Genomic DNA, 22,581 nt, shown 5'->3' on the forward strand with positions numbered 1-22,581 from the left:
AGTCACTGTGTGAGGTAATTCTCTCACAGAGTCGTTGTGTGAGGTAATTCTCTCACGGAGTCACTGTGTGAGGTAATTTTCTCACAGAGTCGTTGTGTGAGGTAATTCTCTCACGGAGTCACTGTGTGAGGTAATTCTCTCACGGAGTCACTGTGTGAGGTAATTCTCTCACGGAGTCACTGTGTGAGGTAATTCTCTCACAGAGTCGTTGTGTGAGGTAATTCTCTCACGGAGTCACTGTGTGAGGTAATTTTCTCACAGAGTCGTTGTGTGAGGTAATTCTCTCACGGAGTCACTGTGTGAGGTAATTTTCTCACAGAGTCGTTGTGTGAGGTAATTTTCTCACAGAGTCGTTGTGTGAGGTAATTTTCTCACAGAGTCGTTGTGTGAGGTAATTCTCTCACAGAGTCGTTGTGTGAGGTAATTCTCTCACTTACCTCTCGATTCCGTCGCAATGCTACGGAGGAGTCGTTGTCGGAGGTAATCCTCTCACTGAGAGATGAAGCACTAGTGGTCACACCATCACTCTCCTTATTCACATGTTTATCTGTGCTGTCGGGCACAGCTAGTCTTTTCTCACTCTCCAGACGCGAGGCGTCCGTACGCGAGGTACCACTCAGCACCTCCTCTGCTTTCTGAATATCTTCCCTGGTAACTCCCTGTTAAAAGACACCACACCCATTAAATGATGATAGTTTGTACTGCAAATCTTACGGATTAGCTCTGTAAATTCTCTGCTTAAAAACATTTTTTTTCTTTCAAAATCTGTGCATAGGCAGTTGTTACTTGTGCTTATTGATTGCGAGTATATTATTAAAATCCTCCTCATCCAATCACAACCAGTTTCAGATAAATTTCTTTACTACTTAATAGAAATGACAAAACATCTGACATCATTATCAATATAAAATTATAGCCTTGCTCTCTGACATCATTATCAATATATGATTATGGGCTATCCTACTGCTAATGCTTTGACCATTGTTTCTACTGACCTGTGTTGACCGCCGAGTCTCACGTGCTCGCTTGGCCCGAGCTTTCCTCTGAGTTTCAGCCTCCTCGTCGCGTTTTGGTATTCCATAAGGCCTGTGGAGATGGATAGAACTCAAATGTTACACAAATCAGAACGCAGTACCGACTTCCACAATGCCGACATGCATCCTCAAGACACTGCAGCTTGCCTAACAATGAAGGGATGCAGGCCATAGCACACAAATGTTCCAAAATCTACCAAATCTATAAAACTAATAATCTCATGACTTAGCGAGTTAATACTCTATAAGAAAACTGTATTAATCAAAAGGTATGAACCTAGGTAATGAAATAAGTCACATTTCTTAGTTTGTACACAATGTTTCATAATAAATGGCACGTCCCATTTTCAATTCTACGAATGAGATTTGTTACTCAGTTTGTAATAAGATGCTGCATTTCTATCACATGGGCAAACTCGGAACCTTTTCAAATAATTAGAACTTTTTCATAATAATTAAAGATTGGGAAAAATTAACATCATAATAAATACATATGCAATATCATATTAAAAAAAAAGAAAGAATTTAACAAAACAGTAGAAAGTAGTAATTGTGTAAGAGTACTGCGTCAAAGTCAAGATCCTTTTAATCCTCTAGCATGTAGCTTACTATATAGAAAGAGTTTCTTTCTTGGATGAATATATCAGTCAGCCTTTGTTTTTTCCATATAGCAAAAAGTTTTTGGGGGTTGTTAACACTTTGTAAATACCAGAAATTGTTGAAACCAAGAGAGGATAACATATTCTTAGATACCCATGAATTATATGATGTGGATAGACATGTATACATTCCCTCAAATAAATTTTTCAATATACGATTTTGAGTACTCAAAATTTTGACCCAATACTTCATCCCATTTATAAATTTTTGGTTTTTTTGGGCTCAAAATGGGACATACTTTATGAAACAACCTGTGACAAGTGAACTGATGGTATGCAGACTAGATGTACTGTGTGTGAGTAGTGGAGAGTTCACGTGATGAGAGGGTCATACAAACCTCTTAAACTGATAATTAGAGTAAGGGGAGGTAATTGTCGAAGATGATATTGATGTGGTGGTTCCTGTTGTCAAGGCAACAGTTGTTACGGTGGCACTGGGTGTAAGCGCCGACGAGGCAGTGGTGGCAGGTTGATGGGTAACACGAGCTGGCAGCGATGATCTATAATCCTCCTTCAGGTCTTCTAAGCGTTTGTATGAAGATAGACTTCGGTACGTGTTCAATCCCCTCAGTGACGTTGATGTCGTGGAAGTGGAGGAAGTGGTACTGACAGAGGAAGAGCCATACCTAAAAAATGCGGACAAGCTTAGTGACGGTCATGCATGGCGAGTTAATGAGGTTAGAGGCGAGAAGCATGGCTGATGAAGGGAGAAATGATCTGGACAAGCAACACCCAGGTTAGCATGTTAATCATACAGAGAAACAGCATTCTTCACAAACACCCAGAAGGAAACAGAAAACATACAAAATGAAGGGAGCTGATTAAGATCATTCACAGATGTAAATCATAACATAATAAATCATAACATTGTAGTCACAACCATTGATACACCGCACCATACATTTCTGTATATTGCACATTTCAAGAAAAACATCAGATATAAGCTAAATATACAGATACCTGTAGATTATCATACAGAATATCATACATAGACACAAAGAACTTCAATCTCTCCATCTTTCAAAGTAATTCCTTTCCCTATGTAAATTAGCATATCTATTTTCATTGCTTTGAATTTTTTAAAATTTTTCCAAAACTCTTTATCTCTCAAAGTAAAATGTAGTCCCATTAGATGCAATCCATCCACCTCTGATCTGGATACTTCAAAGTGATAATTGTTTATATAGGAGCCCCAGGACCTCATTAACTGATCCTGAGGGGACCCTCCTGCTGGCCATTGTTCACAGGTAGAAAAACATGTGTTGACAACTTAGCAATTAGCATTAACACTTCACCAGATTTCCTAACTTAGGAATTAATAGGTCTATTCCTTTGGCTGCTATTATCAATTTACCTAATTCAAGTGTTAGAAGTGAATATTGATAATGATATACTTTTTTTTTTTTTGCTGCAACACATAAAGAATGTATAAATACAAATAAAAATATCTAGTCAGTTAATGATATTAAGATTTGCAAACCACAAGCCATTCGGGCAACCATTTTCAGGAAATCCACATGCCCGAACTCAATTTCACTTGCCCAGAAAAAAATAAAGTAAAATACTTTAAGACCGACATTGAATAATGAAAGTCGTTGAAAATTAAAGTAAATTATATGCATGCGAAATCTGAATAATTTTCAAGACAAATCCAGAACAGACCAAGTGAAGATGCGTAATTAATGGGACGAATGACTTTGTTTGGGGTGAGTTATTCTAATTCTATGACTTTTGAGAATGCGCGTAATATTTATTTACTTCCGATTGTCAAATTAAAACTCTGACAGGTATTTTTACAAGCCAGTCGGACTTGTTGCCAAGCGGATTTTACAAGTCCGACAGAAAAATCACTGGCCAAGGGCATTCAGACTACCGCTAATTTCGCAGACTGTTTAGTTCTATTCAATATTCATATATCAGATGAAACAGCGTTGAAAGATTCATTATTTCATTATATTCCTTGGGAAAATTAAATTACAAATTTCACCACCATCATGTTACATCCGGATATGTAAAAGTTAAAACCGGTTGATCAGAGTACCAAATTCAGGCTTCTTGAGAACGTCTTCTTTATCATGTATGGTTTTGTGGAGTTTAAAATTTCTTGAGTCACCTCTACACTAATTGCCCATAGAATCTTCCTATACATTCCAATGTTAAATACATGCGAGTTCTCAACAGTATAATGTCTGAGAGAAAAGAGAACCAGTTTCTACAGTATAATGTCTGAGAGAAGAGAGAACCAGTTTCTATAGTATAATGACTGAGAGAAGAGAGAACCAGTTTCTACAGTATAATGTCTGAGAGAAGAGAGAACCAGTTTCTATAGTATAATGACTGAGAGAAGAGAGAACCAGTTTCTACAGTATAATGTCTGAGAGAAGAGAGAACCAGTTTCTATAGTATAATGACTGAGAGAAGAGAGAACCAGTTTCTACAGTATAATGTCTGAGAGATGAGAGAACCAAAACAATGAGAGTAAAGTAAGAAACAGAAACTGAAGTCCTAAGCTACACAATCTGAAAACAGATCACACAATCACATGATGTAGTACACATAAGATACACAATCACATGATGTAGTACACATAAGAAACACAATCACACGATGTAGTACACATAAGATACACAATCACATGATGTAGTACACATAAGATACACAATCACATGATGTAGTACACACATAAGATGTACACAATCACACCACAAAATCATATCATGTATTCTTCACAATTCAAACAATCATTAGATGGACTCCTGATAATTTCTCTATAACAGACTGTGACATCACTCTCTACAGATTAACACTGCACTATCATTAGTTGGACTCCTGATAATATATCTATAGCAGACTGTGACATCACTCTCTACAGATTAACACTGCACTATCATTAGATGGACTCCTGATAATTTCTCTACAACAGACTGTGACATCACTCTCTACAGATTAACACAACACTATCATTAGATGGACTCCTGATAATTTCTCTATAACAGATTGTGACATCACTCTCTACAGATTAACACAGCACTATCATTAGTTGGACTCCTGATAATTTCTCTATAACAGATTGTGACATCACTCTCTACAGATTAACACAGTACTATCATTAGATGGACCCCTGATAATTTCTCTACAACAGACTGTGACATCACTCTCTACAGATTAACACAGTACTATCATTAGATGGACTCCTGATAATTTCTCTATAGCAGACTGTGACATCACTCTCTACAGATTAACACAGTACTATCATTAGATGGACTCCTGATAATTTCTCTATAGCAGACTGTGACATTACTCTCTACAGATTAACACAGTACTATCATTAGATGGACTCCTGATAATTTCTCTATAACAGACTGTGACATTACTCTCTACAGATTAACACAGTACTATCATTAGTTTGACTCACTTGTCTGGGACTTTGTTCTCCCGACTCTCTGATATGGTACTGGTACTCAGGAATGGTCGGCTTTGGTTAGACTTCTCCTGCAGACAGAAAAATAACCCCATTTTATTTTTATTAATTAAATACATGCAGAGCCATCCACTGAATGGAAACTGAATCCTTACTTATAACAAGTATACTTACAGGCAAAAAAAAATCTCTTAAAATGAAAGTTAATGTCAAATGTGTATATATTTAACAATAACAAAAATCAAACCAAAAAAAAACCACTTAAGCTAAATTATGCACAAAGGAATATGTATGATAGTAGCCTTCCTAAGTATCCATAAATCTCACTAGGTTGAAGCTTGAGAGGAGGGCTTAGTCTTTTCTTTTATAAAAAAGAATGCCCGATACATTTTAACAAATTTACAGCTATTTGGAGTACATAACATCTGGTGTGACATGATTTCTCTATTTTACTCGAATTTAGTTTAAGAGTGTTCATTCTTCTTTCAGAAAGTCTATAGTGCAGCTAGATTAAACCTAACTTTTAGACTCACATGTGTACTAGAAAGGAAGTTTATGGGTGTAAATATACATGCAAAGTTTGTCCAAACCTGTTTGTGATGTGTTTATGAAGAAAACCTGTTTGAACAAGAGGTACTGTGAGCAATGCTCACTAAGAATACCCCCCGCTTACCCCAATCTCCCAAAGGGTGTTGGTAATAGGTATAAACTACCTCTTTTCTGAGTTTAAGAAACAAATGGCATGACAAACCAAACCATATTGCTACTTCGATGTCCAGTGCACTTGACCTTTGACCTTTTGACCCCAAAATTGATAGGGAACATCTTCATCCCATGGGTAGTCCATATGTATGATATGGTGACTGTAGGTGGAAAGGATAACGCTTTAGAGCCCGGAAACCATATTGCTACTTCGATGTCCAGTGCGCTTGACCTTTGACCTTTTGACCCCAAAATCGATAGGGAACATCTTCATCCCATGGGTAGTCCATATGTATGATATGGTGACTGTAGGTGGAAAGGATAACGCTTTAGAGCCCGGAAACCATATTGCTACTTCGATGTCCAGTGCGCTTGACCTTTGACCTTTTGACCCCAAAATCGATAGGGAACATCTTCATCCCATGGGTAGTCCATATGTATGATATGGTGACGGTAGGTGGAAAGGATAATGCTTTAGAGTCCGGAAACCATTGTGTCTACAGACGGACGGACGGACGGACAGACAGACGGACAACCTGATTCCAGTATACCCCCCCCCCCCCCCCACAACTTGTTGCGGGGGGTATATAAATGACATGATGTCAAAATTTCATGTCAAAAAAATCAAAGACAGAGGCAAATTATCATCATTTTGGATGCAAGTCATTTTGATGAAATTGAGACTAACAACAGAGTTGAATTGGATTATTGTATGAAATACATTTGAATTTGTAATAAAAGCACAGATGTCAATTCTGAGGGCAAATAGAGGCTTTATCAAACATAGTCCTTTTCATGCATGCATGCCATATTTATGATAAAATTCAGAATAAGAATTCAAAATTAAAATATGCTTCAAACACAGGGTTCACAACCAGACACAGCAGAAATTTCAAATTCAAGTTCAGTCCAATTATAGAAAATAATCAATTAAGTTTAACAAGGCTGACATCATTACACCTGTTTCCTACCAATGACATACACTGTATTCAGAAACAGAGATGTTCAATTTGATCAAATGTGTGAATAATAAAATTCATCATTTATTCCTTTTTTTTCCCATCATATATATATATTCAACAAGAGACGTGAAGCCAAATTTACTAAAATAAAATTCTGAAATTTGATCGTCTATGGAGCAACCTTAAGACTTCCTGATCCACAAAACAAAATGACGTAAAGACTCACACTCTCAATTCTATTGTTAGTGTTGGGGGCAAGTCGGGGACTAGAAGCAGATCGCGGGAGGTTATTCTTGTCATTTTCGTTCATCGTATCATTCACCATACTTGTACTTCCTGTTTTACGCAAATTGGCCCGCCACGACGGGGTCTCACGGAGAGGTACCGTGGAGGAGTTATCTTCTCCTGGCTTCTGAAGGGAGATAACAGGTACCTACAAACAACATGCTGGGATTATAAACCAAAAAAACACACAACAAAAGGGGTGGTACACACTCTGTAAAAAAATCAACATAAAATAAACTTGTGTCAATACAACAGCAATCATGTAATGAAAAACAACACCAAGTAACACCAGCACAAATTATTTTGCTATCTGAATAAATCAAGATATTATTATCAAAGTATGTTTTTCTTAACATACAGTTAAAAACAACATCAAGTAACACCAACAAAAATCATTTCACTATCTGAATAAATCAAGAAATTATTATCATTTTTTTTTTCTTAACACAAAGTTTTCATTTTTTAAACTGATTTTAACATAAAATGAACATAAACCATTATAGTATATTTCCATATTAAACAGAAATGGTAAAATGTTAGACAGTGATTTTAATTTTTTTAAGTCTCAGGAAATGTTAAATCATCCATCATATATACAAATTTCTGGAATAAAAGACAAAACACAGAGACAGTGTTGATGCACAGAAGATTTTTTGTTTACAAAAGAGAATAATAGGTTTGTGAGAATATTGCTGTGGGATGTTGAATTGTGTGGGTGACCAGTATGATATGATAGTATAACTGATAGTATAGCTGAGTTGTTACTAGTAATCGGTCAGTACCGCAGGCCACGATGCGTGTCAGGAGTTAATACCACAAAAAGCAGAGACGCAGGAGACCAGGCTGGCTGCTGTGTGCAGAATAAACCAGCCAGCTTGGACCCAGCAGCACCACCGAAGCAAAACCCGCACCATGTCTCACTCAGCGAGGGGCATAGGTGACCACTGATGGGAGGGTCAGCTCTCAAAGACTGGCATCCTTGTTTACAGTTTTAAAATTCAAAATTCTTCATTAACATCAGTGGATACACACAAACTCCAGAGAGAAAAATCTCACTAGTAAATCAATCACAAATACACAAATCAACAAAATACATCAATCTCAAGAGAATTTTTTTTTTTCAAATTTACCACATCTTCGAATTAGATTTCTTGAGCAATATAAAGATCCAGCTTTTAAGAATAAGAGTGAACTCCAGAGAAAATTTCACAAAAGATGCACATTTTAGCAATTAAACCTGTACAAAAATGTTCACAAATATCTATAACATTTTGAATAACCACTGTCCGTTAACTTTACTTTTTTTTTTCTGGAATGAAATGCTGTGATGATCATAAATTTAAACATAATTTTCACACCGAAAACAATACAAAACTGAGAACCAAGCATTATTAAGAGACAGACTACAAATCGAGGATGTAAACAGTGACCCCAGCTTATGTGAGAGCGCCCCCTTGTGGTCAGTGCCCCAGATGTGTGCGGTTACCTCGGAGCGGTACTGAGCAGGCATGCTCAGCGAGCGAGTGAGACTGATTTGCCCACTCACCCCCGTTCGTGACCCCTCTTTTTTCTCCGTTGAATCGGACTTTTCCGGCTTGCTGTCGGATATCTCCTTCTCCTCAGTTTCTTTTGCTATCTCCTTATGAACAAAACCACCATGTTTATAAATCAGTAACCCAGTATCGTACTCTATCTTCTCATGCAGAAAAATGCTAATAAATCTCATAATAAATCTCATAGTAATCCAAGTCTTTTCTACGTTTGTTTTTAAAGCTCTGTCATGTTTATATACAAAGAAGATTCCCAAAAGCCTCAGATTTAATGAAATATACTTTTCCAAACTCCTGGTGACATTTTAAATAAATTTTGCCTTTTACGTCTCTTTGATCAATGAATGCATGCCTTTGATTATAACATAATCCTCGTAGTTGTATAGGTAGACTTGTGATGCATGCACCTATAGTGATTCTATTGACATGCCTTTTGTAAATGTTGTCAAACTCTGTTGGGTTTTGTTTTTAAATACACATATAATTTGGTATTTTTAAAAACAAATCAGACACAAAAGTATGAAACCTTTCAGATCATGAAAGATGTCGATAACAAAGTTTGACTGGGTACGTAATCTGTGCACATATACCTCATTCATTTAAACTATTTCAATTTTGCCTAATGTCAATAAACATGAAAATAAAATTCCTCCGTAATTAAGCTGTAGAGAAAAGCCAATGTGCCCAGTCCTTGCCCAGATAATGTATGCATGCTTCTGTTTTACCTTCAATCTCAATCTAAGCTTGGAACGTGTGTCCTGAAAATTCACAGGATAGACAGAAACTAACTTCAGGTCAGAACTTACACAATTTACTACACTGTACATAATCATGTTAATCATCCGAGCCAGCATATCATCCTATTCAGGTAAAACTAAAAAAAAAATACCATAGTACAAAAAACAAAAAACCCTGACCTGATAGAGGGGAAATAACTCTTGATTTCATTGAAATTTTGCAATAAAACTTTATTACTAACACAACTTAAGCCAGGTGAACCCTCCCCCTCCTACAATAGTACCCCTGTGTATCATCATGATTATTTGTGATTTTCTGACAAATAAAATTTTCCTGTTCAAAAAAAAAAAAAAAAAAGTTTCCCCTGCTACATTGTACATAAATTGCCCTTTTGAAAAAACTGACCTGATAGAGGATAAATAACTCTTGATTTCATTGAAATTTTGGAAATTGTTTTTTATTATGAACTACAAGTTAAGTCTAAGGTGAACCCTTCCCCTCCTAGAATAGCACCACTGTCTATGTATCAAACAATTCTTGGGACTGTCCACGAATCCCAAAGTTACCTTTAAGGAGTCGCCGATGTTCTCGATGGTGGGCGTGTCCTCTTTGCTGTCTTTCATGGCATCCTCGTTGATTTTGTCCTTGATGGATACATGAGTGGTCTCCCTTTTCTCATCAATTTTCGGAGCGTCTTTAGTCTCCACCACGGTGGTGATGGGAGGTTTGTCTCTCTCTCGTGGCTGAAATACAAAACACAAGTTTTAATAACTTTTTAATCACGAATTAAGTAATATTAACTGAAATATTCCCACTGTTTATGTGACTGAAATAATATTGATTGACTATTCTCTGTTCATGTAATGAAAGACATTTTGTGCCAGTCTTTCGAAGTCTACCGTAATCAAAAACATTCTGTCAAAATCTTGGGAAATATCTTACCACTTGATTGGATGACAACCTATTGAGTTCATTTTGCTTTTCTGAAAAAGAAAATGGAGAGAAAAAAATCAACAATCTTGATCAATGCAAGCATTTAAAATCTTCCAGCTTAAAGAAATCTGAAGTTCATAAAAAGCACTTCCCATATAGATGTATGCGGAATCTTTAGGTAGACACAGATTTAGTGATTTATAAATGGGTATATACATTTAGTGAGAGCTGATTTTAGCGACTTTATGATTCGAGGAAAGGACATTATCACCTCTGATATGGAATAAATTGTTAGTGATATTCAATTTTAGTGACCTCATCACTCTCGCTAGTAATGCCAAAATTAAATCCTCGCTAAAAATTCTCCTTATATGGTATTTAAAACTACACTGAACGGTGGTAGCTGTATCAGATAACTGAAAGCTAAATAAACCACACCTGTCTCTGACTTTGAACCAATCTCCGACTTTGAACCAATGTCTGACTTTGAACCAATGTCTGACTTTGAACCATTCTCTGACTTTGAACCAATGTCTGATTTTGAACCAATGTCTGACTTTGAACTTGTTTCCGGTTTTGAACTTATTCCCGTCTTTGAACCCGTCTCCGATTCCTCAGAGCTTTCTTCTTCACTAGCAGAACTGGAGCTGCTCTTGAAGACCTTTTCTTCCTCCTCTGTCGGAGACTGAAGAGCTGCCTCTAGTGCTGCACGCTCCTGTTCCACGGTTTTTACATTCACATTGTGTTTTTGATCCACGCTCATTCGAGTCACAGAGCTCCTGAAACCACAAACACAAAAATCATAAGCTAACATAAAAAATTTGACATTGAAAAATCCATCAAATAAGGAATTCAAATTTCTATAAGAAGTATATATGCATCAAATTCAACAGCATATATATAAAATAATTTACATTACATTCATTTACTACTAATTTGAAAAGTATCTACTTTACATAGATAAAGATATACAGAATGCATTCAGAGTATACACAGCTTAATTAAGAGTTTATTATACTGCTGGAAATGATCTATACGAAAATTAACGAAAGCTATTTCAAAGAGATACTTAATATACGAACTATGAGAGGTTCTCAATCGTCACTAAAAGTTTAATACTAAACACAACTTGTCAGATCTGACATAATGTATGCAGCTCTGCATTAAGACACAGTGGTATATGGTAGAAGTACAGGTTTACAGTTGTAAATTTTGACAGCAGCTGGCAGCAGAAGACTGAGGGTTAAGACAGAGCATTAGTAGCACGAGACTTGTAATCCCCAGAAATCAAACGGTCTCAGGGTTAAGACAGAGCATTAGTACGAGACCTGTAATCCCCAGAAATCAAACGGTCTCAGTCTAGTGCAGCACACACTGAGTTAATGGGTTATGTCTATAACATTACAGAACACAGGAAACCAATCCTAAACTGTGCAGAAAGTCTTTGTTACTTTGAGTGTGACTTTAATTACACGTATCATCTTCACTGAAAGACACACACACACTCAACATTTAGTAGCATTGTAGATCTCTAAACAACCAGATCATCCGTGACAACTGTTTCATCCCTAACTTTAACACAGTCACATCACTGAAAGACACACAGACACTCAACGTAACTTTAACACAGCCACAAATCACTAAAAGACACACAGACACTCAACGTAACTTTAACACAGTCACAAATCACTAAAAGACACACAGACACTCAACGTAACTTTAACACAGCCACAAATCACTAAAAGACACACAGACACTCAACGTAACTTTAACACAGTCACAAATCACTAAAAGACACACAGACACTCAACGTAACTTTAACACAGTCACAAATCACTAAAAGACACACAGACACTCAACGTAACTTTAACACAGTCACAAATCACTAAAAGACACACAGACACTCAACGAAACTTTAACAGTCACAAATCACTAAAAGACACACAGACACTCAACGTAACTTTGACACAATCACAAATCACTAAAAGACACACAGACACTCAACGTAACTTTAACACAGTCACAAATCACTAAAATACACAGACACTCAACGAAACTTTAACACAGTCACAAATCACTAAAAGACACACAGACACTCAACGAAACTTTAACACAGTCACAAATCACTAAAAGACACACAGACACTCAACGTAACTTTAAAACCATCTCATAGTTGCTGAACTTCTCTCTGGACTGGTACTTTCAACTAATGTGTATGTACATTTAAAAATCTAGGATATTTCCTTTCATAGGGTGATGAATGAACAAGACCAAAGTAACTAGGTGACTGGGTAATTGTGAATGTCCTGGTACCTGATAGGGGGAGTGTTAACATTTTTTTTTATATTTGAAGATATTTTGTTTCTCTTTTCTAGACTTTACATTGTCTTAGCCTGTTACATTTATTGTCACACCATGCAGGTTTCAATAAAAACATTGGGAGGATGAGGCAACAAAAAACTGATAATACCTGTCTAGGTCTGAAGTACAATTGATTGAGGTGTGACTGAGGCCCCTACATAACACAGAAATAACTTGTAATCACCTACACTGGTATAACTGATTGAGGTGTGATTGAGGCCCTACAGAACAAAGAAATAGATTGTAATCACCTACATAGGTACAATTGTTTGAGGTGTGACTGAGGTCCTACAGAACACAGAAATAGATTGTAATCACCTACACTGGTATAACTGATTGAGGTGTGATTGAGGCCCTACAGAACACAGAAATAGATTGTAATCACCTACATAGGTATAACTGATTGAGGTGTGATTGAGGCCCTACAGAACACAGAAATAGATTGTAATCACCTACACAGGTACAATTGATTGAGGTGTGATTAAGATCCCTACATAACACAGAAATAACTTGTAGCCAAAAAATAATATTAACAATAAAATAAATGTGATTCCATTTACCCGCCCAACCCCAAATTTTTCTCCCGACCCCAATTTTCCAGATAAAGTCCAGTCCTTGATTTATGTACAATTCGCTTCTCAAATTAAAAAAAAAAAAAACTAATACCATAAAATCAGTTGCCAAGATGTAATTGTTTGGTTTATTTTAGTATTTTACCAAATATTGAACACCTGATGCTACATGCTAGTACTCACAAATGTATGTATTGTGTATAAGTTTCTTTCCTAGTGATACAAGGCAAATATTTATTGAATATATATATAATAAAAAAAAAAAAAAAAAATTAAAAAAATTTGCTGACCCTCTACCCTATTTCTTTTATGAAGATGTAATCGGAAACACCAATTTGACCTAGTCATCTACACAAAGTATGTACAGGGGAGAACAAATTATCACTTCTAAAATTTCCCCTTCATGAGAAAAAACCCCAAGCAATTAGTACTCCTAAATGTATAATTACAATGCCTTAATCTTGCCCAATCTCTGAACATTTGTATGAATTCTTATTTCAATTCTTCACATAAAATATGGCTGATATGGTGATCCATTTATTTACTTTGAAATGTCAAGTCACAATGCAAGATATTTAATTGTACAGGCTCAGATGATCTACGGCTGTAAGCCAATTTGTAATGCAGAATAACATTGACAAAGTGTAGCACATGCCCCCGGTAAAAAAAAATGTGGACATAATGTTTCAAATTCTTTCTGAATGAATCATGCACACACAGAACATTTAAATGAAAGTTCTCTTTCTTATACTGTAGGAAACTCTTGTAAAAGTTAAGAAATATAAACTTTAAAAAAAAAAATAATTAAATTTTGAATTTTTTAAATCAATAAACATCAACTCACAATATTTCACTTCACAGAGTAACTTTTATCTTAGTAGCTTAAAACTAAATTTTAAAAAAATCCAGAATAAGAAAGTTAGCTCCCCTTACCTTACACAACCCATTGCGAAAGATTTTATGAAATTCCTCTCTTCCCATCGACTAATGTTAAAAAACAAAACCTTTCACAAAGCAACATCACAGCCACGCATGAATGATTTCAGCTGTCCCACGGTAAGGTCACGCTGCCATTTCTGACAGTCTACTTTTACCTTAATATTCTCTCTAAATAAATGCTATCATTTAGCCCTCGAATCAAACATTATATATATGAATTTAGAATAAGTTTACTCCACGACAAATGCTTTCACCAAATTTTATTAATATTCAGAGCCCCCAAATGCACACAATTACATTCCGGCTGACAATACCGCCCAATTACACTGACTGCTTAATAGCTTGTTGGATAATTTGTTCTACAAACAGTGCACATTCCTCCGTTCTTTACTTTGGTAGTAAAACTATATAAGACAACTTTAATAACATCAAAGATCAGTGTTAAATCCCCAAGTTTAACAATGACTTTATAAACACCTAGCTGTTTTTTCTTAAACAAACAAGGAAATGTAAAATAGAGGTTTCAAATTGCAAAATGTTTTGCTCTAAGAAATTCACTCCAGTCTCTAAACACCTCTCCAAATATCCGGCCATCCAAATTACACTAGCCTTGTGGATTATGTCACCCAATTATTATTCTTCATTCTTGTGATAGGACATACCAAAATCGTTTAGTCATTCACACACCAAATTCCTTTAAAATTCACCAACTGAATACACCACTGTTTCTTAATATCTGGCTGAATTCTATATAAAAGCATTAACTGTGTTCGAGTCTGTTCTAATTTACACTACTTGTACGTATGGCATTCCTGCTTTCTTCATTCCTAATCATTTTCTATAGATTACTAAGTATAGAACTGTGCAGATACGATGCATAAATTCTACATCTTCCAAAATTGCTTTTCGGCAATGTCTTCGTAATTCATGCAAGTGCATATCATGGCTAAATCAACACAAAAGAGCATTATAAGATCATAAACTTCTGCCTAGTATACCCGACTCATCGCTCTCCTTGAACCCCGATACACAAAAATACCAGATCCTCACTCTAATCTTAAAATCTAAACAGTTATTGTTAGTTACAAACCCTGCTTCACACCCCCCCCCCCCCCCCACCCCCTTGTCCCTATCCCCTTAATCAGAACTACCTTTTGTAAAAACACTCTCTCACTTCTCCACCCAATCCCTCAATGAAGTCTCTTTTTGTTTATCAACACCACACTCCCTTCCTAATCTGACCCGTCACCTTTGATAAGAACCCCTCCCCCCACCCCCACCCACCTGCAGTTGGTACAACCACACACACACACACACCCTTCATAATCTGACCTGTCACCATTGATAAACAAATGTACAACTTGCACCCCCTCCCCCATGTAAAAAAAATATCACTGGGTTGCATTCCAGATTGTAGTAGCTAGCCTATCTGTTAGGTTAGATATCAAGGTCTATTGAACATGCTGTATAAATTTACACTTGTTATCCTATGTGTGGCTAGTTTAGATGTTTGTTAAATTTTGTAGAGCTACCTAGCACTCTATAATTGATATGATCCTGAACGCAGTCAAGTGTGTGGAAACTCGCTAAGTCGATACGATCTTGAATGCACTCGTTTGTGGGGACTTGCTAAGTCGATACGATCTTGAATGCACCTCTTTGTGGGGACTTACTAAGTCGATACGATCTTGAATGCACCTCTTCGTGGGGACTTACTAAGTCGATAGGATCTTGAATGCACCCATTTGTAGGGACTTAGTCAGTCGATACGATCTTGAATGCACCCCTGTAAAAGGTGACTAACTGTTTGATACCCAGGAATTAATAAAAATATTAATCTACTGTTACAATAGAAGACAATAATTCTCCAAGCATAAACCATGTCCTCTTCTGCAGGCATGGAAATCAAAACCCAATGATGTATAAATGACATACAAAAAACTGCCTAACCTCCTGGGCAAAAACATGGGGGTCCGAGTTTGAGAAACCATGCATATGAAGTTGGAGAACTGGACAATACGTAAAGAAACATCTTCAACCTATTACATTTATTGGACTGACCGCAGACAGTGATGATTTGAGGGGGAGGGGGGGGGGGGGGGGGGGGGGGGGGAGTCGACATAGTAGTAGAAATTCAATTACAAAGAAAATTCTGTGTCATGCAATATAATACAAAATTCTGTCTGTTTAAGGAAATACAATTCTCAGTCCTTGCCAAGCAAGATGATTTCTTTTGTCACAGTTAACTTGTGACATACACTTTTGAGATAAAGCCTGAAATACTGTATAGCAGGTTAATATCGCGGTCAGAAAAACAAATCTGGATTTTTTCATTTAGCAACAAATTGCAGTCGATTTAATTCGCAGAAAAACAAATCTTAATATCCTTCATTTATTTCTTATCAATATGAAAGATTAATTCACTGAATGCTAAATTCGACGAAATTTTAGCTAAAATTAACTCCACGAGTTAATTTCCTGCTATACAATAACTGACATGCCAGTGCTTGGAATATAATACTCCAAGTCAATATAATATTCCAAGTCAATATAATGTTCCAAGTCAATATAATATTCCAAGTCAATATATTGTTCCAAGTCAATCTAATTCTCCATTACTTTTTACTATGAATCTGACCTTATGAAAAGATCAAACAAATGATGATCAATGCTGAAAATACTGACATATATAAACTAAGAGATTTGTCACACAAAGCTGAAGCATTGCTATATATATATATATATCTTTGCCAAACTCCCAAGCCAGGTTTTCTCGAGACAGAGTTCTCACTGCTGGACCCCAGACACAGGCCTGTCAGCTCTATTCATAATATCAGATAATATCAAATGCTTTCCCGGGCTACGATTATCTACTGAACGCTACCACGCACAAGGAATAATGATTTCATCTGACAGGATAAGTTTTTTTAAACTTTGGCCATTTTAAAAATAATTTCAATTTTAATGATTTCATCTGACAGCATTTCAAATCACTCATAAACTTTGGCCATTTAAATATTATTAATTTTGATATTCTGCGTAATCTGTGACTTTCGGCCTTGGTAAGAACTCTGTCCGTCGTAATGAAAGAACTAAAATAGAATAAGGAACCTGGTAGAATCACTCCGGCTGCAAATAACATACACAGGTTATGGCATATACGTCCCATCTTTTGATTTCAATAGATGCATATATTAGTTTCCTTTTACTGAAATACATAATCTGTTTTCACAGCATAATATTCTGATTCAGATGAATGAAATTCAGTTAAATATTCTATAGACATTTCACATAAAGACTTATCTGAATATTCCATTTAATTACTGATTGAAATTATTCTACACCATATTCTTCTAAGTCTGTGTAGTAATTGAATATGAAATGAATATTTTCAGTCAAGGAGAATTTTTTTTTTAAAAGTTATTATCACCATTCTCAATATATATGTGTATAATTATATAGATATCTAAATACCAAGCTTAACCTACTGTACATTAGTATATGTGATTGTGTAAATATAAACCTACTGTACATTTGTATATGTGTGTAATTTTAATAATCGTGTAAATATAAACCTTCTGTAACCATGGTACAATAAGGCGTGCAGTTTAAGAAAATCATGCAAAAACCATAAAGAAAATAATTTCCACTCCACAGATCAATGACATTAATTGGAAAACTACAACTGAACACAAACAAGGGTAAAAGTCTACTGAGTACAAAGGGGAACAACTCTTGCAAGCACTAACTGAAAACTGAATATATAATCATTTAATTCAATGCACATCTGATTTTTGAGAAAGTGCTTGTAATATTTTTTCTCCTAAATTTTCTGTTCACTGCATATCGTATTACAGTCGATACACCTATCATATAGCTCCAAATAGATAAATGTTCCACCTATTCTTTCCAAATAGATAAGGAAATGTGTCTCTAAATAGATAAATGTTACACCTATTATATCTCTCTCCAAATAGATAAATGTTTCTCTAAATAGATAAATGTTTCTCTAAATAGATGTTACGCGCGACTGACCTTCTCTTCTGGTGAAGCCCCCTGGTGGGAATGATGTCATTCTGCGAGTCCTTCTTGTCTTTCAGCTTGAGAAAAGAAGAAAATGCTCCGATATAGTTTTTTTCTTCTTCAGGAATCTATATTTTCTTTGACACACTAGTGAGAATGCAAAATACTGATTTGTACAGTCAACTCTAAGAAATTTTAAAAGTTTCAAATTCTTGTCACTCACAAAAACACAAATTATTTACTTTTATTTTGACCAAATTCACATTTCGTTCATTTCCCTTTTTCGAATAATTTAGAGAAAGCGTTTTGACTCCCAAAATATTTGACTACTATTTCTCTGCAATTTTTTTTTTTCGAATTCAGAATTTGCTCTTGTGCTAATTTACTACAGTTTTAGAAATTTAAGGAGTCTTCATGAATGTCTTTTTTAACACTTTCAGTCCAAAAATGAAATATTTTCCAACCTATAGGGGAAACAGAATAAATTTGGAAAATGTAAGCCAAACATAGATATTTATATGTAACTTTTCAAGCCATCTGGCTATTTATTGTATTAATCTAAATGGACTAGATGAAGCCATCACACAGTAGATGCGAGTACTATTTATTGTAATTTAAATGGACTAGATGAAGCCATCAGTCGGTAGATGTGAGTACTATTTATTGTAATTTAAATGGACTAGATGAAGCCATCACACAGTACATATGAGTATTATTTATTGTAATTTAAATGGACTAGATGAAGCCATCACACAGTACATATGAGTACTATTCATTTTAATTTAAATGGACTAGATGAAGCCATCACACAGTACATATGAGTAATATTTATTGTAATTTAAATGGACTAGATGAAGCCATCAGTCGGTACATATGAGTACTATTTATTGTAATTTAAATGGACTAGATGAAGCCATCACACAGTAGATGTGAGTACTATTTATTGTAAATGCGAGTACTATTTATTGTAGATGTGAGTACTACTTACAGAAGCCTGCTTCCTCTCCAGTTCCTCCAACAGTTTGAGTATATCTGAATCGGCCACATCGTAAGGAGTCTGTCCCTGTAAACCAATCACACAATTTAAATCAATCACACAATTTAACTCAATCACACAAATTAAATCAGATTCATATTAAATCCATGTGGATTTTATGTTTTAGTGATGAAATTTTACTTGCAATGAAGACTTATTTAACTCTATCATATCATCGTACATGTACATGTAACTATAATGTATAATGTACGTGAGTACATGTAATTATAATGTATAGTGTGAGTACATGTAATTATAATGTATAGTGTGAGTACATGTAATTATAATGTATAATGTGAGTACATGTAATTATAATGTATAGTGTGAGTACATGTAATTATAATGTATAATGTGAGTACATGTAATTATAATGTATAGTGTGAGTACATGTAATTATAATGTATACTGTGAGTACATGTAACTATAATGTATAGTGTGAGTATTAAGTATACTGGGAGCACACATACAGCATTGTTTTTTGTCTGCATGTCACACATGTGTTCCATCAGAATTTTACACGACTCCTCCTGGCCCCAGTGAGCTGCAGCATGGAGAGGGGTCCACCCATCGTAATCTTGGGAGTTCACATCAGCCCCAGCCTTCAGCAGAATGCTGCAACAGTAAAAAAAAAAAAAAACAAGTTAACAGCCTATAAACCACAAGTCTGGACAATAGTAATATTAACAGCTAATTGTATTCAACAAAAGGACTGACAAACGATCACTGTAAAAGTGGTTATTTACGCAGGGGTTAAGATCACTGTAAAAGTGGTTTTTTACATGAGTGTTAAGATCACTGTTAAAGTGGTTATTTACGCGGGGGCTAAGATCACTGTAAAAGTGGTTATTTACGTGGGGGTTAAGATCACTGTAAAACTGGTTATTTACTCGGGGGTTAAGATCACTGTAAAAGTGGTTATTTACGCGGGGGTTAAGATCACTGTAAAAGTGGTTATTTACGCGGGGGTTAAGATCACTGTTAAAGTGGTTATTTACGCGGGGGTTAAGATCACTGTAAAAGTGGTTATTTACGCGGGGGTTAAGATCACTGTAAAAGTGGTTATTTACGCGGGGGTTAAGATCACTGTAAAAGTGGTTATTTACTCGGGGGTTAAGATCACTGTAAAAGTGGTTATTTACGCGGGGGGTCAAGAACACTTTTTTCTACGTCCAGCATTATGCATGGGGGGAAAATACACGGTAAGTGAATGTAATATATATTCAATCAAATATTTATAACTACATGTACACGTGCTGGGGACCGCTTACCGTGTATTTAGTTTATATTTCCCCCATGCATAATTTAAATAACCCCTTTTACAGGATTTCTTGTCAATGAAACAGCCATGCACAAACATGTGATCCTTCACAAAAAATCATCAATATCACCTCAAAGAAACATAACTATAAGTTAAGATTTCACAGGAGGACATTTACGAAACTACAGTATCTTGACACTAAACATTTGCTTCTAGGCCTGTGTATAGTGAACACTTCTAACAGTAACTCATGCTTAGGTAAATAGAAAATGTACAAAACATTCTGTAGAGCTTACTGACTTTGAGAGGGCCGAATGAAAACTGTAAGAGCAATACTAAATCTCATGCTGGGGAATGTGAGAAGGTAGTCGATAGACGCAAAGGTGTTACAGCCAAACCTTGTTATCTCGAACTCGATGGGACCCAGAAAAAACTTCTGAGATATCTGGCGATTCGAGATATCGAGGATAAAATACTTCAAAGAATAAGTGGTTAGAACTTCCGAATCACTTTGACATATCCATGGTATTCAAAATATCGGTGTTCCAGATACTGAAGTTCAACTGAATAACATATATTCTGTTTTTTAATTATAATATTAGACAATGGCCTCATTTGTTTCAAATTACATTGTTGAATAATTCTTGGAAATATATAATTATATACATGTATATATAGTTTCTGGCATTGGATTTTGAAATTTACAGTTAAGATTTTTTCTGGGCAGTACATGTCTGACTATGATAATTAAAGTAATTTTGAACCCTTTGCACATCAAGTTGGATTTGGAGACTGAATCTTAAATAAATTAGCAGATTCCTGATGATGAGAGCAGATCTCACCTGATATTGAGAGTAAGCCCCATCTGATGATAAAGCAAAGCTCCATCTAATAATGAGAGTAGATCCCATCTAATAATGAGAGCAGATCCCATCTAATAATGAGAGCAGATCCCATCTAATAATGAGAGCAGATCTCACCTGATAATGAGAGTAAGCCCCACCTGATGATAAAACAAAGCTCCATCTAATAAATGAGAGTAGATCCCATCTAATAATGAGAGCAGATCTCATCTGATACTGAGAACAGATATCCCATCTAATAATGAGAGCAGATCCCATCTAATAATGAGAGCAGATACCCATCTAATAATGAGAGCAGATCCCATCTAATAATGAGAACAGATATCCCATCTCATGATAGGAGCAGATCCCATCTAATGATAGCAGATTCCATCTGATGATGAGAGCAGATTCCATCTCATTATGAGAGCAGATCCCATCTAATAATAAAAGCAGATCCCATCTGATGATAAAATCAGACTCTACACTACCTGATGATTGAGAAATCTACGCGGTGTTTATGGACTTTGTATCCACCGTAACTATTCAATTAGTGAAACCGTATGGTATGACATGAATTATATCCACTATGTTATGAAAGCTCACCTGATGACCTTCATGTAACCTTTGGCGGCTGCCACGTGGAGAGCGGTGGCTCCCGTCTTGTGGTGCTTCTTTTCCTTCACAGATTTGTTGTTCAGCCATTTATTGGCATCTTGCAACATCTGGTTCTCTTCCTCTGCACGAGCTGCATCCGCATCCACTCCTGTAAAATAATCTTACATTTACAATACCCCACATCTGCATTGCCTCCTGTAAAATAATCCAACATTTACAATACCCACATCTGCATCCACTCCTGTAAAATAATCCGACATTTACAATACCCCACATCCGCATCCACTCCTGTAAAATAATCCGACATTTACAATACCCCACATCTGCATCCACTCCTGTAAAATAATCCGACATTTACAATACCCCACATCAGCACCCACTACTGTAAAATAATCCCGACATTTATAATACCCCACATCCGCATCCACTCCTGTAAAATAATCCGACATTTACAATACCCCACATCAGCATCCACCCCTGTAAAACAATTCAATATTTACAATATGCTATATTTCCATCGGCTTTTTCCAGTCAGGGGCATAATGCAGACACATTATTTGAAAAATAAAACACACAGGTTATTTTACACACTTATATAGATTTTTTCCCCCAATTAATGCGTTATTTTTCCAACCTAACTTAGAGGGT

General features: G+C 35.9%; 1 protein-coding gene across 42 annotated transcripts in view; it reads right to left on the minus strand.

Moving 5' to 3' along the window:
* LOC125677364 (protein phosphatase 1 regulatory subunit 12A-like) overlaps positions 1-22,581 on the minus strand; it is a 96,165-nt gene that overhangs the window by 58,495 nt on the left and 15,089 nt on the right. For 6 of the 42 annotated variants that reach the window (XM_056159474.1, XM_056159471.1, XM_056159475.1 and 3 more), the window contains exons 4-18: positions 21,922-22,081; positions 19,683-19,827; positions 19,168-19,242; positions 18,192-18,256; positions 12,755-12,799; positions 10,723-11,063; positions 10,294-10,334; positions 9,918-10,094; positions 9,339-9,371; positions 8,550-8,702; positions 7,005-7,211; positions 5,109-5,185; positions 2,032-2,319; positions 996-1,086; positions 438-659 (exon numbers count right to left, since the gene is read on the minus strand). In XM_056159474.1, coding sequence (XP_056015449.1) covers positions 438-659; positions 996-1,086; positions 2,032-2,319; positions 5,109-5,185; positions 7,005-7,211; positions 8,550-8,702; positions 9,339-9,371; positions 9,918-10,094; positions 10,294-10,334; positions 10,723-11,063; positions 12,755-12,799; positions 18,192-18,256; positions 19,168-19,242; positions 19,683-19,827; positions 21,922-22,081 — 2,120 coding nt within the window. Of the gene's footprint in view, positions 1-437; positions 660-995; positions 1,087-2,031; positions 2,320-5,108; positions 5,186-7,004; positions 7,212-8,549; positions 8,703-9,338; positions 9,372-9,917; positions 10,095-10,293; positions 10,335-10,722; positions 11,064-12,754; positions 12,800-17,267; positions 17,286-18,191; positions 18,257-19,167; positions 19,243-19,682; positions 19,828-21,921; positions 22,082-22,581 lie in introns of all 42 variants that reach the window. The other 36 variants (XM_056159482.1, XM_056159479.1, XM_056159513.1 and 33 more) reach the window with 26 other exon arrangements.

The sequence above is a fragment of the Ostrea edulis genome, chromosome 3, assembly GCF_947568905.1.
Source record: "Ostrea edulis chromosome 3, xbOstEdul1.1, whole genome shotgun sequence".
Taxonomy (NCBI): Eukaryota; Metazoa; Mollusca; class Bivalvia; order Ostreida; family Ostreidae; genus Ostrea; species Ostrea edulis.